General features: G+C 42.0%; 1 protein-coding gene across 2 annotated transcripts in view; it reads left to right on the top strand.

Annotated features, from left to right (window-relative positions):
* The first annotated feature begins 305 nt into the window (after nt 1-305).
* Nucleotides 306-16,584, top strand: part of fgd (faciogenital dysplasia) — a 49,791-nt gene continuing 33,512 nt past the window's right edge. The window contains exons 1-2 of one of the 2 annotated variants that reach the window (XM_019877288.1): nt 306-383; nt 2,665-2,792. In XM_019877288.1, coding sequence (XP_019732847.1) covers nt 2,771-2,792 — 22 coding nt within the window. In that variant the 5' untranslated portion in view covers nt 306-383; nt 2,665-2,770. Of the gene's footprint in view, nt 384-2,490; nt 2,793-16,584 lie in introns of those variants that run through there. The other variant, XM_019877287.1, reaches the window with a different exon arrangement.

The following is a 16,584-nucleotide window of genomic DNA, read 5'->3' as shown; positions in this document are numbered from 1 at the left end:
ATGGCTGCCCCTCAAGCTATCGAGGCAGATCTGTAATAGACATCAAGAGTCATCCTCAGTCAGCGTTTCTGAAATATACTGCTCTTGATATAGGCCTACACAAGAACACTATTAAATCTAGTATTGCTAGTCTTTCATGGCTTATACTATTTTTTAAGTTTATTTATTTATTTATTTTTGCGTGTGCACAATGACAAATGGCCCACATTTGTGGGAGTATTTTTATTTTTATTTCTTCTTTTATTTTATTTTATTTTATTTTTTTTACTTTAATATGCCATAGGAGTAAGTAGTAGTTTTTTTCTGCATGGAAAGTAGGTTTTCTCACCAATCTGATGGCATGTAATCATTTATGCTGAGCGCTGTACATAGCAGCATTGCAGGTAAGATACAAACTTTTTTTTTCTTGGTATGTGAATATCAGTGCATTTGATGCTCTGTTTGAATACGTCTTCAGATTACCTATTAGTATGTAATCGTAGTAGAATCTTTTTAGAAAGCGAATTCCAATGAAGTTGGGATGTTGTGTAACAAAAACAGAATGCAGTACAGTGATTTGCAAATCATGTTCAACCTATATCTAACTGAATACACTACAGAGACAAGATATTTAATGTTCAAACTGAGAAGCTTTATTGTTTTTAGCAAGTAATCAATAATTTAAAATGAAATGGCTGCAACACATTCCGAAAAAGCTGGGACAGGTGGCAAAAAGTCGTGGAATGCTCATCAAACACCTGTTTGGAACATCCCACGGGTGAATAGGCTAAATGGGAACAGGTGGGTGCCATGATTGGGTATAAAAGGAGCTTCCCTAAATTACTCAGTCATCCACAGGCAAAGACGCACCGAGGTTCACCTCTTTGTGTGCGAAAATGGTCAGAGATTAAGAACAATGTTACTCAATGTATAGTTGCAAGGAATTTAGAGATTTCATCATCTATGGTCTATAATATCATCAAAAGGTTCTGATATTCTGAAGAAATCACAGCATTTAAAGGCACCCCCCCCCAAAAAAAATAAAGAAATCTATGTGTAAAGAATATCATTACATGGGCCTGGGAACACTTCAGAAAACCAAATTCAGTCAATACAGTTGGGTGTTACATCCGTAAGTGCAACTGAAATCTCATCTACATATAGCAAAAGCCATTCATCAACAACACCTGGAAATGTCGCAGGCTTCTCCGAGCCCGAGCTCATCTAAGATGGACTCAGGCAAAGTGGAAGAATGTTCTGAGGTCTGACGAGTCCACATTTCCTTTTTTTTGAAATTGTGGATGTCGTGTCCTCCACGCCGAAGAGGAAAAAGACCATCTGGCTTGGTATCAGCGGAAACTTCAAAAGTCATTATTTGTGATGGTATGCGGCCATGTTAGTGCCAATGGCATGGCTAGCTTACACATCTGTGAAGGTACCATGAATGCTAAAAGGAACATACAGGTTTTGGAGAAACATGTGCTGCCATCCAAGCAATGTCTTTTCATGGACACCCTTGCTTACTTCAACAAAACAATGCCAAACCACATTCTGCATGTGTTACAAGAGCCTGGCTTCATAGTAAAAAAAGTGCGGGCACTAGACTGGCCTGCGTGAAGCCCAGACCTGCCTCTCATTGAAAATGTATGGCGCATTATAAAGTGTCAAATATGACAACGGAGACCGCGGACGATTGAACACCTGAAGCTGTACAGCAAGCAAGAATGGTAAAGGATTACAAAGCTTCAACAATTAGTGTCCTCAGTTCCCAAACGTTTATTGAATGTTGTTAAAAGAAAAGGTGATGTAACAGAGTGGAAAAAATGAACCCGTGTCAGCTTTTATGGAGCGTGTTGCAGCCATAAAATATAAAGTTAATGATTATTTGCTAAACACAATAATGTTTATCAGTTTGAACATAAAATATCTCATCTTTGTGTTGTATTTCCCGTAACCCTCGTGAGGATAAAGCGGTTCAGATCAGACGGATGTAGTGTACTCAAGTATAAGTTGAACATGATTTGCGATTAAATGTATTCTCTTTTTTATTTATGTTTAAAACAATTCCCCAACTTCATTGGAATTCTTCTTTAGAGCCATTGCTTAGATTATTATATTGTTGGACAAAAGTAAATCACTATAATGTTTATAAAGTATTAAATTATATGATGGCGTGCTTATGTAAAAGTCCATTCATGTACTTTTCTGTCAGTATATAATCTACATAGGCCTCCTGATTGTAATACTGTTAGTTTAACTGCATAGCAGAATTGTATATGTCTGTCCCTTATCAGGGTGTCTAACGTAAAATAGTCGCATCATTTAATCATGCAATCAGTTCACAAATGTCACACTTGACTATGCTAGACTTCACTTAAAAAAAACAAAATGATATTTTCAGTGAGCGTGTCGGCGAAAACAATACAATGAATGGGGTTTGGCGTGAGCGCGCTTGGCCCCAGTAGCGCGCATTTTCTTGTTTCCAGCAGTGGGGAGGACAGGACAGAGTTCTTTATGTGGAGAGGGAGGAGGAAGGAGCCACGCAAGACCAGCAAACAGAAAAGAACAAAAAAACACTCGATCAAAATTTGTTTTATGCTCTACCAAGCCATGAAGAGTCCATAGCGCGTGAGGGGTTTCTTTTTCCTTTTTTAAATGAATATTTTATTTTTGAAGCGGTAACAGGATTACGAGGAGGTCGGTTCAGAGACGCTCGCTCGTTCAAGTTGGACGCTCCTGGAGCCCACTTTCTCCTTGGAAAGGATACGACCGGCGAGCAACTTTGTGCAAGATGCAGGGACTTTCAGCCACTGGTAAGAAACCGAGTCTGGGTTAAAAGTCGCGTTTCCAAAGTTTTCGTTCCGGGTCGTCTCGCGGCTCCTATTACACGTCCCGAAACGGTTTTTTGAGGCGGGGGGGCGGGGGGGTGTTTGTGTTGTTGTTGCCAGCTGTCAGCGGGACAGCTGCGGGCTTTTTATCGACTCCACGTCGGCCTCAAGTCGTGTTTCTCACCCCACCGACACGCTGTTGATGCCGGAGACCTGATGTGACTCAATGTAGCAGCACATCTGGGCCGAACTCTTTAGGTCCGAGTTCTGACATCAACGTTAAAACTGCCTATAGATTCCATTAACATTCAAAATCGGAATTGCTGATAGCGGTGATTAAACCCAGAGTCATTCATGCATCATACCTTACCGTGCATGGGTGTGTGTGATGGGCTCGGATGCATGGAGAGTGTGTGTGTGTGTGTGTGTGTGTGTGTGTGTGTGTGTGTGTGTGTGTCACAAAGCAGAGGTCACTACTTTCGCTCCAAATGCAGTATAGTGTAGTTCAGAAGTCAATTTTACGTCAAGTATATATATGTCTGCATCTGTTGAATGTAACTTAATAAGTCATTTTTAATCTTAGTTACATTCAAAATCACGTAATCATTAACTTTACTACAATTCTTTTCATGTCAAGGGTCAGTAAAATAACTTGTCATGTGAATGACTGATTTTGATATGAATGTTCGTTGTCGTCGTAACTCGATGTTTGCACGTTTGCCACACAGTTCTAAGGTTTGGGTTTTGAATCTCAACTCAGGCCACTCTGTGTGGAGTTTGAATGATATGACATACATGGAAAAGTACAATATTGTACTCCTTTGCTCCTAAGTGGAAATACTGTTACAACTTGGACCACCAAACTGCTCGCATTCTTTTTCCTTCTACTTGTTGCCAGGCCGACTTCATTGAGGCGCAATCATAAATTTCCCATATGCCCGCCACATTCACCTGGATTTGATTCACCATGTGACAGAGAGCTACCTTGAACTGCAAGGGAGACACACAAATTAAGGAAATTACTGTAACCGTTTATATACATAGATTCATTTGAATTGAATCACTGCTCTGTATTCTATATAAAATATGTGCCTTCCCAGGGGAAACATCAAAACAGCACCATCTGGTGTGCATAATAAATACTGGAAGATCAGCTGTTCAACTTTTTTCTCCCACATTTGCTCAATCAAGTGCTTTTGCTCTTAATTTGTAGTAACTGGCCTCTTATCCCAAATCAAACTACCCAACTCCATACACGCGCACACATTCACATGCATACATGCTTTTTTTGCCGCTCTTCTTTCCAGTTGCTTACTGTATTCCTACCCCATGGGAACCAAAGCGTAGTGTATGTGCACTCTTTGGCTTATTTTCATTTTGGCCATTGGAAGGTCGAGTGAGTTGAAAACACATCGTTTGCATATCCGTTTCAACATATCACAAATATTCGGTGTTGTCTTGACGTTAAAGTCACATTGGTATCACAGGCTCAGGACTGTATTGCCCACTTTCTCCCCTGGTTTATACACATTACAATGGTGGTTCTCACAAAGCAGCAAGACGCTCCAGCATAGACGTCCTGGCTCGCCGTCTTAAGTTATTTATTATTAACAAAAGCTATGCGAGGCTGTCTGTGTTTCACCAAGTCAATGTAAACATCTCCCCTCTTTGTGAGATAAACACTGACCAAGAGGAAAATGAACAGGACAGTAAGAATATTATTTACACTGATTCCCTTGTTCCATCTTCTTTTTTTTAAGACTTTGACTTTCCTTTTAGTACTGGCCATCTAAGGTGACTTTTTTGTGCTTGTTTGCCAGCTCACTGTGCTATGCAAGGATCCCACCACAGATTTTGGGTCGTGTGAAAAATTATTACTTTGGGCCCCACCACTTCATTGCTGTAAATTGAAAACACGATACAAAAAATATATTATAATTATTTTTAATTATTTAAAGACATCATCACTTTTATCCCCTCTACAGTGCTCCCAGTCCTACGTGTAGTGAATATACAGCTGTGGTGGGGGAAATTTGCCATTTTCCAAGGTAGAAACGGGCAGAACTCCACCATTGTGTGGGGGAGTGTTAGCTTTAATACCAAAGAGTCACTGCAAATGGCTCTTATGTCAAAAGCAGTTGCCGCTGCTGCGCTGACATAGCTGCACATCTAATTAACTCAATACGCAGAGCCGCACTGGGTGTACTGTGGAAAAGGCACAGGCGAATAAATCCCAGCTCTACGGTTGCACACTGTACTGATTGCACAATTCACCGGGAAGTTGGCGTAAAAGTGGCTATGAGGGCAAGCACATAATAAAATGCTGAAAGCTAATCTTGTAAAACAACGAGATTTGTCAGAATCCACTTTCACGAAAGAATCTTTTTTAGAAATGATTATTCAATTGATTATTCCATCCATTACTCCGGTAGGTCATCGCCCCCACACTCAGGCACCCACACATCGCCCAGGTGACTTAAATTCTTTGGAAAATGTCTGACAGTGATAAGCATGCATCGATTAATAATAAAACATACATTTGCCAAAGTTGATACATATTTTACATGATCATTTAAGAGCAAAGAAGATTTTCATATTGATTTTCATCTTAGCCAGGGTGTAAAATGGCTCCGGTGACCGTTTAGGCTGCTCTTATGACTCGCTGGCAGTGGACGTGAGGACTTATTAAAAAGAAAGATATGATTGTCATGCTGCAAGGTATGCTATCCATCCATTGATCCATTTTCTAATCCGCTTATCGTGAGAAGGGTCGGGGGTGTTCTGGAGCCTATCCCAGCAGTCTTCGGGCAGTCGGTAGGGCACGCCCTTAACTAGTTGCCAGCCAATCGCAGGGCACACATAGACAAACAATTATCCACGCTCACAATCACACCTCGGGACAATTTAGAGTGTTCCATTAACCTGCCATGCATGTTTTGGGAATGTGGTCTGCTATGGTAAACTAATTTAAATGGATAAGCTTTAATATATTTCACCGGTCATGACAATTTAGTGGAAGATGCTTTGCTCCCGTAAAGTAGTGATGAGACATACACTGAAGATGCTTAAGCTTGTTCAGTGCCAGTGCAAACAACAGCAGGATTTCCTTGATTAAGAACGTTTTTTTTTTTTTTTTTTTTTTTTTAATGATTGTAGTCCCTGAATGGAATTTCAATGAACATTTTGATATGTACAAATTTTGTGTTGGACACCAAACACACTGTAGAACTAAATCACACACAAGCAGGCACGTCAGGAAAGACGTCATTGTGACAGGGCAGTGCTGCGCCCTTTGATCTGGGACATGGGGGTCAGTGCTTTGCTCAAGGGCACCTTGACAGTAGCCAGCAAGCAGATGAGGATCTCTCCAATAGCTAGTCGCCATTTTCACATTTTGGCTGCAGCGGGACTTGAATTGCGACGCTTTGGTTCTTAAAATCGTCATGACTGTGCTTCCACCTGTTGATCTGATGGGCCCGTGTTGGATGTAACGGACAAACTGCTTTGCCCTTGAAGGTTGATCTCAATTATGGAGGTACAGTCATGTGATATCTCGGGAACATTGAAGCTAAACTGCTGCACTGCACTTTGGTTTCAAACGCTTTCTCGAACTCCTGGCAGGTTCATGGAGCCTGAAATGAGGGTGGAAATAATGACGAACTGAACTGCTTTCCTTTCTGTTCCTTGCTTATTTCTTTTCCCCCAAGCTCAACATACATTGTCTCCTATATCGCCAGCATTTGCCAGTTTGTAATGAAACTTGCAGTCATTTTCAGCTGCGGGCTCTCCGTGAATCAGAAAAACAGCAGACACACCCAATATAATCGACCGTGCCCTTCAAAAATGTTGGAATGGCAAAGTCAATTCCTCTGTTTCTGTTGTATACTGAAGCCATTTTGGATTTCAGATCAAAATATCAATCTGAGACAAAAGTTCCCAAGTCCAACTTGTGTTGATTTCATTGTATTTACATTGAAATGTGTTTACCCACTGTGGACAGATCACATTTTGTTTGAAGCCACCCACTTTTCAAGTGAGCAAAAGTATTGGAACAGACATCATTAAATGAAGCAAAGTGAATACCATTTCATATTTGGTGGCAAAGCCTGACTTACAATAACTGCCTGCAGCAGACTGTTTTCAGGCCTTTGCTGCAGCTTCTTTCAGCTCTGGTTTGTTTCTGGGGCTTTCTCCAATCCTTCTCCACATCACGAGGTGAAACGCATGCTCTATTGGGTTTCGGTCCAGCGATTGACTTGGCCAGTCTAAAGTCTTCCACTTCAATGGTTTGGTAGACTTCAGAATTCATTCTGCTGCTGTACAATCATGACTTACATCATCAATAAAGACGCGTGAACTTATTTCACAAGCAGTCATGCAAGCCCGAGCCGTGAAATCAAACAACACGAGCTTGTGTGTTTTGCATCATAAGAAGATATTTTTCTTTCCATCACTTCGGTCGAGGTTCATCTTGGTCTCATCAGGCCATAAAACTTTGTTCCAGAACTTTTGTGTTTCATCTCTGTAATCTCATCTTGTGTTCAGTACTGCGAAATCCAATTTGACCTTTAAAGCATCGCTTCACTTTTGACAACTTGATGCCATTCATACATCTATGATTGATCAGATCTTCTGAGCATAATTTGCACATCTAGAATTGATCAATTCTTTGTCAAGTGTTTGATTGGTGAGATGACCTCACCAGGTAGAGAAACTATTCTCTAGCCGTGTGGCCATCCACCTACAAAATTGACTCGCAACCAGGCGGCATAAAGAGATCATTGACAAGCATGCCTTTCCACTTGCGCTTGGAATATAAAGTGGTGTGGAACTCCACTGCATGATACCGAGGGGTGTTTCTTATTGCCATGCTCTGTCCCACATATAATAGGATGATTATTACAGAAACAAAATAAAACATGTTGCACAAGTTCTTAGAGATGTTAGATTAGACTGGAGGGTGCTATTGACCCAAGTATTAGAAGGACAAGATGTGAATCGAAAAGGTGTAAAAAGTCCAGTTGGCATTGTTCTCTAAAATGGACTCCTGAGCCTTCCATTGATATTGTAGACAGATTTTTTTTTTACTATTGACCAGGGCCTGCTAATTTAATCCTTGTCATTCCATTTAAATTAGTTTATGCTATTCAGATGCCTAGTGATCTGTCGATTATGCCCGTCGCCACGTAACATGAGACTCCAATCATGTACATGTACAGCCATCTTTTAGTTTCTTCCTGGAAGTACCAATTTTGAACCTTACTCAGCCCCCGCAACGGCGCATGGGCTCACGTCACTCCGCTCTCTTCCTGTCAATCACATTACGTGAGTGAGACAGCGTGAATCACTTTGCGGGCCACGCAGAAGCTTAAGGCTCTTTCCACGCTCGCCTGAGTGTCACATCGATTTTCCCAATGGCGGTCATGTGTGGATGCCGCTGTAGCTATTCCAAGTGTGGATGTGCAAAAGTGCCCTACATTGTGATGGCTCACTTCTCTGACTTGACACTTTTCTTTTTCTTTCTTTACTGGCCTAAATGTGGTCGCACCCGAGGCTCTTGACCCAATTTTATGAATCGTAAAAGTGTGTGAAAAGTTGTTCAAGTGGTGAATGACTCGGATTCTACCTTTGCTCAAGGTACATCAATCAAGAATCAGATTTACTACTTATTAGACTTGAATGCTCCTAACATCTCAGCTACCGGAGCACTCAAATGTACTGGCTGTGAGTCAGGTCTTAAGAATTATTATTAAACACACACACACACACACACACACACACACACACACACACACACAAAATAAATAAATAAATAAAAAAATCATAACATTCATAGGTGTTTTAAGGACGCTGAAGTTGATGCCTAAGAAACAAATATCAGACTGTAATTGAATGCAATGAAAGCTAGATGCAGATCCAAATACATGCTGGTCAAAACTAGAGCTCCTGTAATCTCAATTGAAGTTTGCAACATGAAGAGGCAAACCTACATATATGCCACATAGATGCTTTGAAATGGAAAATTGCAAAATGTCTGCCCGCTACAGCCTCAATCATAAGGTACTTGTTGCCGTTCAAAGTGAAGTGGATCACTAGCAAGTCAGTTACGTGGCACAGCTGTCAGGTAGCAGCCTGGTGGGCAGGTACTCGATCGAGAGTTGGTTGAAAGGCAAAACATGCCTGTTGGACAGGTTCTGGACTTACTGGTAAACATGCAGTTGTGACAGGTAATACAATACAGTACATTTATCTATACAGAGCTTTCACAGCAGCTGCATGCTGTAACAAAGCGCTTTACAGAAAACATTTGACGTAAAAACTAATAATAATACAATTGTAACAACGATTCCTACGTACTGTAGGTGAAGCGGAGCGAATCAAAGTTCCCTTTCACCAGTGGACCAGAGACCTCAGTTCTCAGTTGTGTTGCACTGCAACAGCAATGCAGTAACATGGCTCGCCTGAGTGATTACTTAGTCACATTTGAAATAACGTTTGATGCCGCGGCAGGCGTACGGTTAGGGGGTTAACCGGTTCTCCCTCCTAATGAAGAGTGATGCCCTCCAGTCACACTCTGTCACGGGATAATGATGAGGTTGTCATTGACTGAGGGCGTACGCCAAGAAAAAGGAAACAGGATATTTGTGTCAATGTCTGCTTTCACACGTTTGAATTACATTTACCGGTAATCATCAAAAATGTCAGCAGACCACAGTCTGAGTTGACAAGAGTCATCCATCAGTTCAATAGCATTCATTGATTATCATTTGATGATTTAAAATTGCAACATATATTCTGTTCACATGAAGCAGGGCACTATGTCTTAGTGCGGGGCGCACGATACTGACAAGACAGTCGTAGAAGTAGCAACATGATACTGTACATTTTTTCCTCCCGTTTCACTCAAGTGGCCTATAGCGTGATTCAACTCTACGGATTTTGAACAGCTTTCTCCTCCTCTTTCCACACGTCTGAGAAAATGTTCCAAAGTTTATAGCGCTGAAGCTGCAGTGTTCCGCACTAATCAGGTGTGACATGTGATATTCCAGTTTCAGTGGCCGCTTCGGCACCCGCAGAACCCCGACTCGTGATGAGGCTGCATAGTTTGAGCACTTGCGGAGAAGAGACATGTTTGCTTTGAGGATGTTTCTGCTCAGAGTAGCACAGTGTGTTTACACTGGAGGTCTCGCGGCTTATTGGAGGGTCTCGCAGAGGCACGCGCGCGTGCGCGCACACACACACACACACACACACACACACACACACACACACACACACACACACAGAAGAAGGAAGTGACCTAGTTTTCCTAAATGGTACCAACTGTTGAAGACAGACGGACTGTGTCACCCAGTAAAGGACTCACGTGCCAGTCTTTGAGTGAAAGTGGCAGAATCAAGATCATCCCCGTCGTGCACTTTGGACACAATATCAACGCAAACAAAAAGTCTGAGGGTTCGGGTGGAAATCTGGCTGACACGATAAAAATAGGAGCAGCTCCCTACAAAAGTCTTTCAACAAGTACGTCTTTGTGTCTCAATCTTGGTACTAAGACCATTTTTCTTCATTTCACATAGTTCATCCGTTCTCAATCCGTCTGTCTGTCTGTCTGGATTGAAACTCTCCCAGATGAGGGGGATTTTCCTGGGAAAGTCATACGAAAAAAACACAGCCCTAATAGTAAAAGCATGTTCCTATTGCTATTTCTCTGCCGTGGCGTGTGCATGTGTATGCGTTTGAATGTGTGTGAGCGTGCGTGCACGTTTTTTGAGTGCAGCTCCTTTAAACACACTGAAGGCATTGTGTTTTTTTTCTCTGATCATCAGAAGAGGCGTCTCTGTGGAAACAGGCTTCCTGTATACCGCGTGGGGGGGGCCTGTGGGATTTGGGGCGTAGTGGAGGGATATGTCCAGGTCTGGCCTATTCACTTGTAGGTAGCAGACAGCAAGCAGTTGCTGGTATCAGGGCACACACACTTAAAATCCTCCTGCTGCTGAGCCCAAGCCTTAATTCTTCATAAATACTTTTAAATCTATTCATATATGTTGACTAGTGTATTTGTTGATCCAAGAAATCAATCAAGTGATGGTGTGAGGATTTTGCACAGCATTGAGATGTATTTCCTTGCCAGCTAACCAAAATGAAAATCAAATACAATCAACATTTTTTTTTAATCATCACACCTAAATATAGAAGAAGCCCTTCCTCCCACCCTGGCTTGTTGTGAGTCCTAATCATGACCCACGCCACCATTTACTCACATCATGTGACCATGAAGCGTGTTGTCAATGTTGTCCCAGGATGGCAGCCTGTGTTGAGCCCTCCATGCTTTCTCCCCTGGGTTGCCTTCGACCCTCCATCACCGTCCTCCATCCGTCACACATTTTCGGCAGCATGACGATGTCATTGGTTGTGTATATACTGGATATGCGATTTAGTTCCATGCCAGGAAAATTGTACTGTTTGTAGCTTCGTATGCTGAGATCAAACCAATATAGTGATCCTATACCACATCTTGTGTCTGTCAGGCAAATCCACTTTTCTCACCTCCTTTACAGCCTCAGTACTTGTTTTTATGTGTGATGGTTGCAGATCACCTTTGAAAAAAAATACCCACACTGTGTGGGAACGCTGTTGAACCAGTAGAGGGCAGTAAGGCTTCATAGTTATATTTTCCCTCCACTCAAACTGAGGGAAGAAAGCTGTTTTAACAATCAATCTTCAATATTGGGAATCATTCTATGGTGTTGGGAGTATTTATGGTCGCATGCTGCTGGGTTTATTCATGCAGATCCAAAGCTTTCTTCCCATTCTTTGGTATTGGGAGTCTTAATGTTCATATGGCGCTGTTTTTATTCAGGCAGATCCAAAGCTTTCTTTTCAGGCGTGTCACATGAAAGGTCACGTTGACCGGAGCAGGCCAAATGACCTCAGTTTACGTTTGTCGCGTATCATTCCGTATGGTTGGCAAGGGAAGGCATGCAAGGCAGCTGTATTTTTATAGCACATGACTCAATGTGTTCCACACAAGCAAAGACACACTGTGTGAATAGAAAATGATCTTATATGTCTGCATCATCTCATCATTGATCAAATTGCTTCTCCATCCTGTTTGTCGTGTTGATTTCGGCAGACACAACCCCCAATTCCCCTCCCCTCTCCACACCATATTGCACTCGCCACAGCTCTCATCACTGGACAGTCATCAGACCCTGAGCCTAATGAGGAGATGAGAGCTACATCCACACAGATGGATCCTGTTCCTCTGGACCGTTGTGGATTATCTTCCTCCGTTATTTCAGGCTTTTTGCTTTTTCCTCCCTACTTTTAGTGATGCCCTGATTCACTAAGCAGCACTTCACATGCCATATGATCCTGAAAGGAGGTTAAAATAGAATAAATTAAAAAACAGCCCCAGGTTGATTGGCACGCATGTACTTTCAGTTTGTTTGCAGTGTGTGTGTGCGCGCGTGTGTGTGTGTGTGTGTGTGTGTGTGTGTGTGTGTGTGTCTGCCTGTCTGTCTGTCTGTCTGTCTGTCTGTATGTATGTATGTATGTCTCCATGTCAGCAGATTTCCAAACATTTTTCTTCTATTTTACACGCCTAAGGCAAAATTGTTATTCATTTCCTCCCCAAACATATGTTAATTAAAATAAAACATACTTGCACTGTAATTCTTTTGGCTCGATCTTCAGAGTTGAATGAGTCCCATGCAACACACACATGTGCACGCACGCACACGCGCGCGCACACACACACACACACACACACACCCACACACACACACACACACACACACACACACCAGTGGAGTCTCAGCTGTGATGAGTTGAGTCATGTGGAGCTCCCCGCTTTGTTGATTCGCTGGTAGTTGTCCTTCCAATCTCTGTTTTCCACCGTACATAGTTTTCTTCACTGTGAAGTGATGGGGGAACATGCGAATGCGAATTGAAAAGATATTTCTCTTATGATTGCATTAGTATCCGACACCAAACTGGAACAACTTCAAATGTGCATCTTAGTTTGAATCTTATTCTTGTGGGGCAGCAGTGCGAAGGATATGTTGCACTTTGCCGCCAGACTAAATGGTCACGCAAGAGTCAAATGTCCATTCAGAAAGCCATGTTCCTCTCTTTCTTTTAGGGTGTACTTTACTTGCACTGTGTGATCAGTCATGTCTCATTTGTTCGTGCTGACAAAGTTGCTTGTGTCTTTCTTGTGAAAAACGCACAGGATGTGGACATTTCGCAATCAGCTCCCGTTACACCCTACAAAAAAATCATCACTGTTAGTATTGAGGGGTAAAACTCAACAAAAATATGATTTTAAAAACAGCCATGAATCAAATATCGTTACCACATAACGGACACAGACTTTGAAGTACCATAAATGCAGCACATAATCCAGCTTCTAAAGTTAGATGCATCAAAACCCTAAAGTCGTACAAAATAAATAAAGATATGACAGGGGTGTCGAACTCATTTTTGTCGCGGGCCACTTTGGAGTTACGTCATCCCTCAGAGGGCCGAATTAATATTTAATCATCACATCGTATTATTACTTGTACACAACAAATTGATGGATTTTGAAATCAGTCAATTATTTGTTTGTTGTTTGTTTACTTCAAGTTGATTCAAGTGAGTGTAACCAGGTTCAGAAAATTATTGCAAAATCTCAATGTTATTTATTTCACGTGGCAATTCGACATTTCGGTACAGATTTTAGAAAGCATCATGAAAGTTGGCACACATGAGCTGCTTTCGCGGGCCACATAAAATGACGTGGCGGGCCAGATCTGGCCAGCCTTGAGTTTGACACCTGTGCTCTTGGACGATCTCGCTTTCGATTCCTCTTGGGAAGTATGAAACCGTTTGTACTGTGTACTATTTTATATCTATTGATCGATCGATAGATAGAGATAGAGAGAGAGAGATTTTTCCACTAGATGAACCATAAACGGTGAGCACTTGTTACCCAGCATCGCTTTTCTAGCTGAGGGACGCTTTGTTATTGGCTGCCGCTCGACGAGGTGACGGGACAGTAAAAGGACCGCAACTCCCAGACGACTGTTTGACATTCCTTCCTCCAGCTAACACCGCGCTGTGAGCCCCAAATAAATATTTTAAAAATCAACCCCTAAAAGCTCATGCATGAAATGAATTAATAAAGACAAAAACAAGGGACATTTTGCCACAATTATAGTTTGAGTTATTTTTGAAAATGTAAAATGAACTTTCAAATACTTTTCATTTTACAAAAAGTATTTTCTCTGTTTTTTTAATTTTTTTTAATTTTAGGTTTACATAGTTATTTCATTTGTTTTCCTTTATGAAATAACCTTGGCGTCCATGTTTGCTCTTTGTTTGCTGGTTTGGACAAAGCAACCCAGCTTTGTTGTGTTACTACAACCTTGAACACATCCATGTTTTCATTTAACGTCATCTTAACTTTCACCTCATCGGAACTATTTATTTTGACTCCCCACGTTTCTGTTTCCCTCTGCTGCGGACTAATCTCAGCTGATCCGTGTGTAATCACAGGCCATCTGGGCGCTGCAGGCGGAGATGAACCTGCAGCTCATCAGATGAACGAGCTCACTGTTTAGTGGATGCCTGCTCATGTGCATGCACGTGCTCTCTCTCTCTCTCTCTCTCTCTCTCTCTCTCTCTCTCTCTCTATATATATATATTTTTTTTTCAAACAGAACTTATAGACAAACTGTTACATTTTAGAGTCTGCAATTAACATAAAATACAGTACACCTTGGGTCGCTGATGGTGAAGTGGTACACCCGCCTGACTTGTGTGCGGGCAGTGTGGAATCAGGTCCCACTCAGTGATGTGTGGATGTGAGTGTGAATGGTTGTTTGTCTCTATAAATGCCCTGCGACTGACTGCCGACCAGTTCGGGGTGTAGTCTGCCCAGTCAGCTGGGACAGGCTCTAGCAACTCCCCACGACCCTGTCAGGATTGGCAGTGTTGAAAATGGATGGACGATTTATGCAGATACAGTACACTTCTCCTGTGCATCATGAAATTCATGAGGGTTCTCATCCTCACCAACAGATGCGATTCCATACATATCCATAAACATCATCACCACACATAAAATATCATAACTCATGTTTCAGCGAAACATTGTGATGATGAAAGTCGTCATCTCTGTGCAGGCTTGTCTCTAATGAAAGTGTGACTGTGTGTGTGTGTGTGTGTGTGTGTGTGTGTGTGTGTGTGTGTGTGTGTGTGTGTATTTATAAAAGATAATGAGATTTATTTCAGCTACAAAAAATACGAAGAAGCACCATTCACAGAGCCTTCTCTCAACTGTACATCTGTGCGCCACTATGCAATATTTTATTTATAATTTTAAAATATAGGGTTTTTATGTGGCCCGCAATCTGGGACCCACATTTGGGGACCACTGAAATTGGGGCCTGTGCCCCAATGGAACTTACTGCATAGCAACGTCTCTGCTCTGCACCTTCTTTCCCCACGTTGCTTGAGGCCTCAACCTCCAATCAGCAGTAGCTTTCTCCAGTGACAGCAATTCTCATCACTTTATTCAAAAGCAGGGACAGACTGCAGATGGACCACGCAAGGTTCCAACCTTTTTGTAATACAGATAAGACCTTGCCCCTGCTGCATGTATTAATAATGAATCGAAGGTTTCTCTTGTGGGTGAAATATTAATGGCTTCTTTAAAGATGAGCTTTGACTCCCATGGGAGGCAGGGAGGTAGGGAGGGAGGATAGCATGCTTGTTAGTATAATTGAAGACGTCTCTGTGATTTTTAGGCCCTGAATGTTTGAAAAGGTGTCTCTCGGCAGGGACATAATGGTGAAAGATACTTTCATGTTCAAGGGCAATTAAAATAGACATTTACAATCACTCGTCCACTTGCTAGGGAGTTTTGAAGGGCTTGTGCCGTAACCACTCCTCAGTGTCTTAGTGTGGAACTGTTCAGTCAGAATGAATGCGTGTCAGTAACCATAGAAACTACCTTTGTTTGTACTAGGCTACCTTTCCAGCGGCTCCTTTGCTGCTGTGAATACTCTAATTGCCCCACGGGGATAAATAAAGTTTTCTGAAACTGAAACTGAAACTGAAAACAGTAGTTGGCGTGACCTCTTGCCTGTTCAAACGGGATGTTGTGTCTTGCTGCTGTTGAAGACCTTCAGAGAGATTTGAATGAAAACAAGCGTGTTAGCCCAAGCACTACTGCGCACATCAATCCATAAGCACTCTTTTTAGGGAGACTTTCCTTGCTTTGGATTGTGAGTTGCCTCCATGACAACAGAATGTGTCCTCATCCGCATTCAGCTCTCATGTGTTGGCGTACGCGCAGAGGAAGATGCCATGTTCGTGCTCCTCTGAACGGTAGCAAGATTTGTATTTGTATTTGTTGTTTTTCTCTCCTCAAGTCGCCGCCAAGTGGAAGTGGTTATCAATGATGATATTTGGCGGGGCTTCAACCAAGCACTGACGCCGTGTCAGGGTATCAACTCAAGCTCATTTAACCAATTTGCCTTTTACTTGGCAAAGACATGAAATATACCTGTTGTGAAAAAAGAACTAGGATGCTTAGTGGGTGAACAAGTAGAAGTATAGTTAAGTACATTACATAATGCTAGATTGTCTTGTAACCAGCTTTGGTTGAAGTCAATAGCAAGAAGAGCGGAAACATCCTTTGTACAAGGAAGCTCTTCACTGCTGTTCTTTGCTCTTCAATTCAGGAAGAGATGATGTCTAGTTCTGATTAATTTGCTGACGTGATGCT

Source organism: Hippocampus comes, unplaced genomic scaffold (genome assembly GCF_001891065.2).
Source record: "Hippocampus comes isolate QL1 unplaced genomic scaffold, H_comes_QL1_v1.1 scaffold167, whole genome shotgun sequence".
Taxonomy (NCBI): Eukaryota; Metazoa; Chordata; class Actinopteri; order Syngnathiformes; family Syngnathidae; genus Hippocampus; species Hippocampus comes.
The sequence above is the reverse complement of the archived record's forward strand: the minus strand, read 5'-3'. Positions and strand labels throughout refer to the sequence as shown.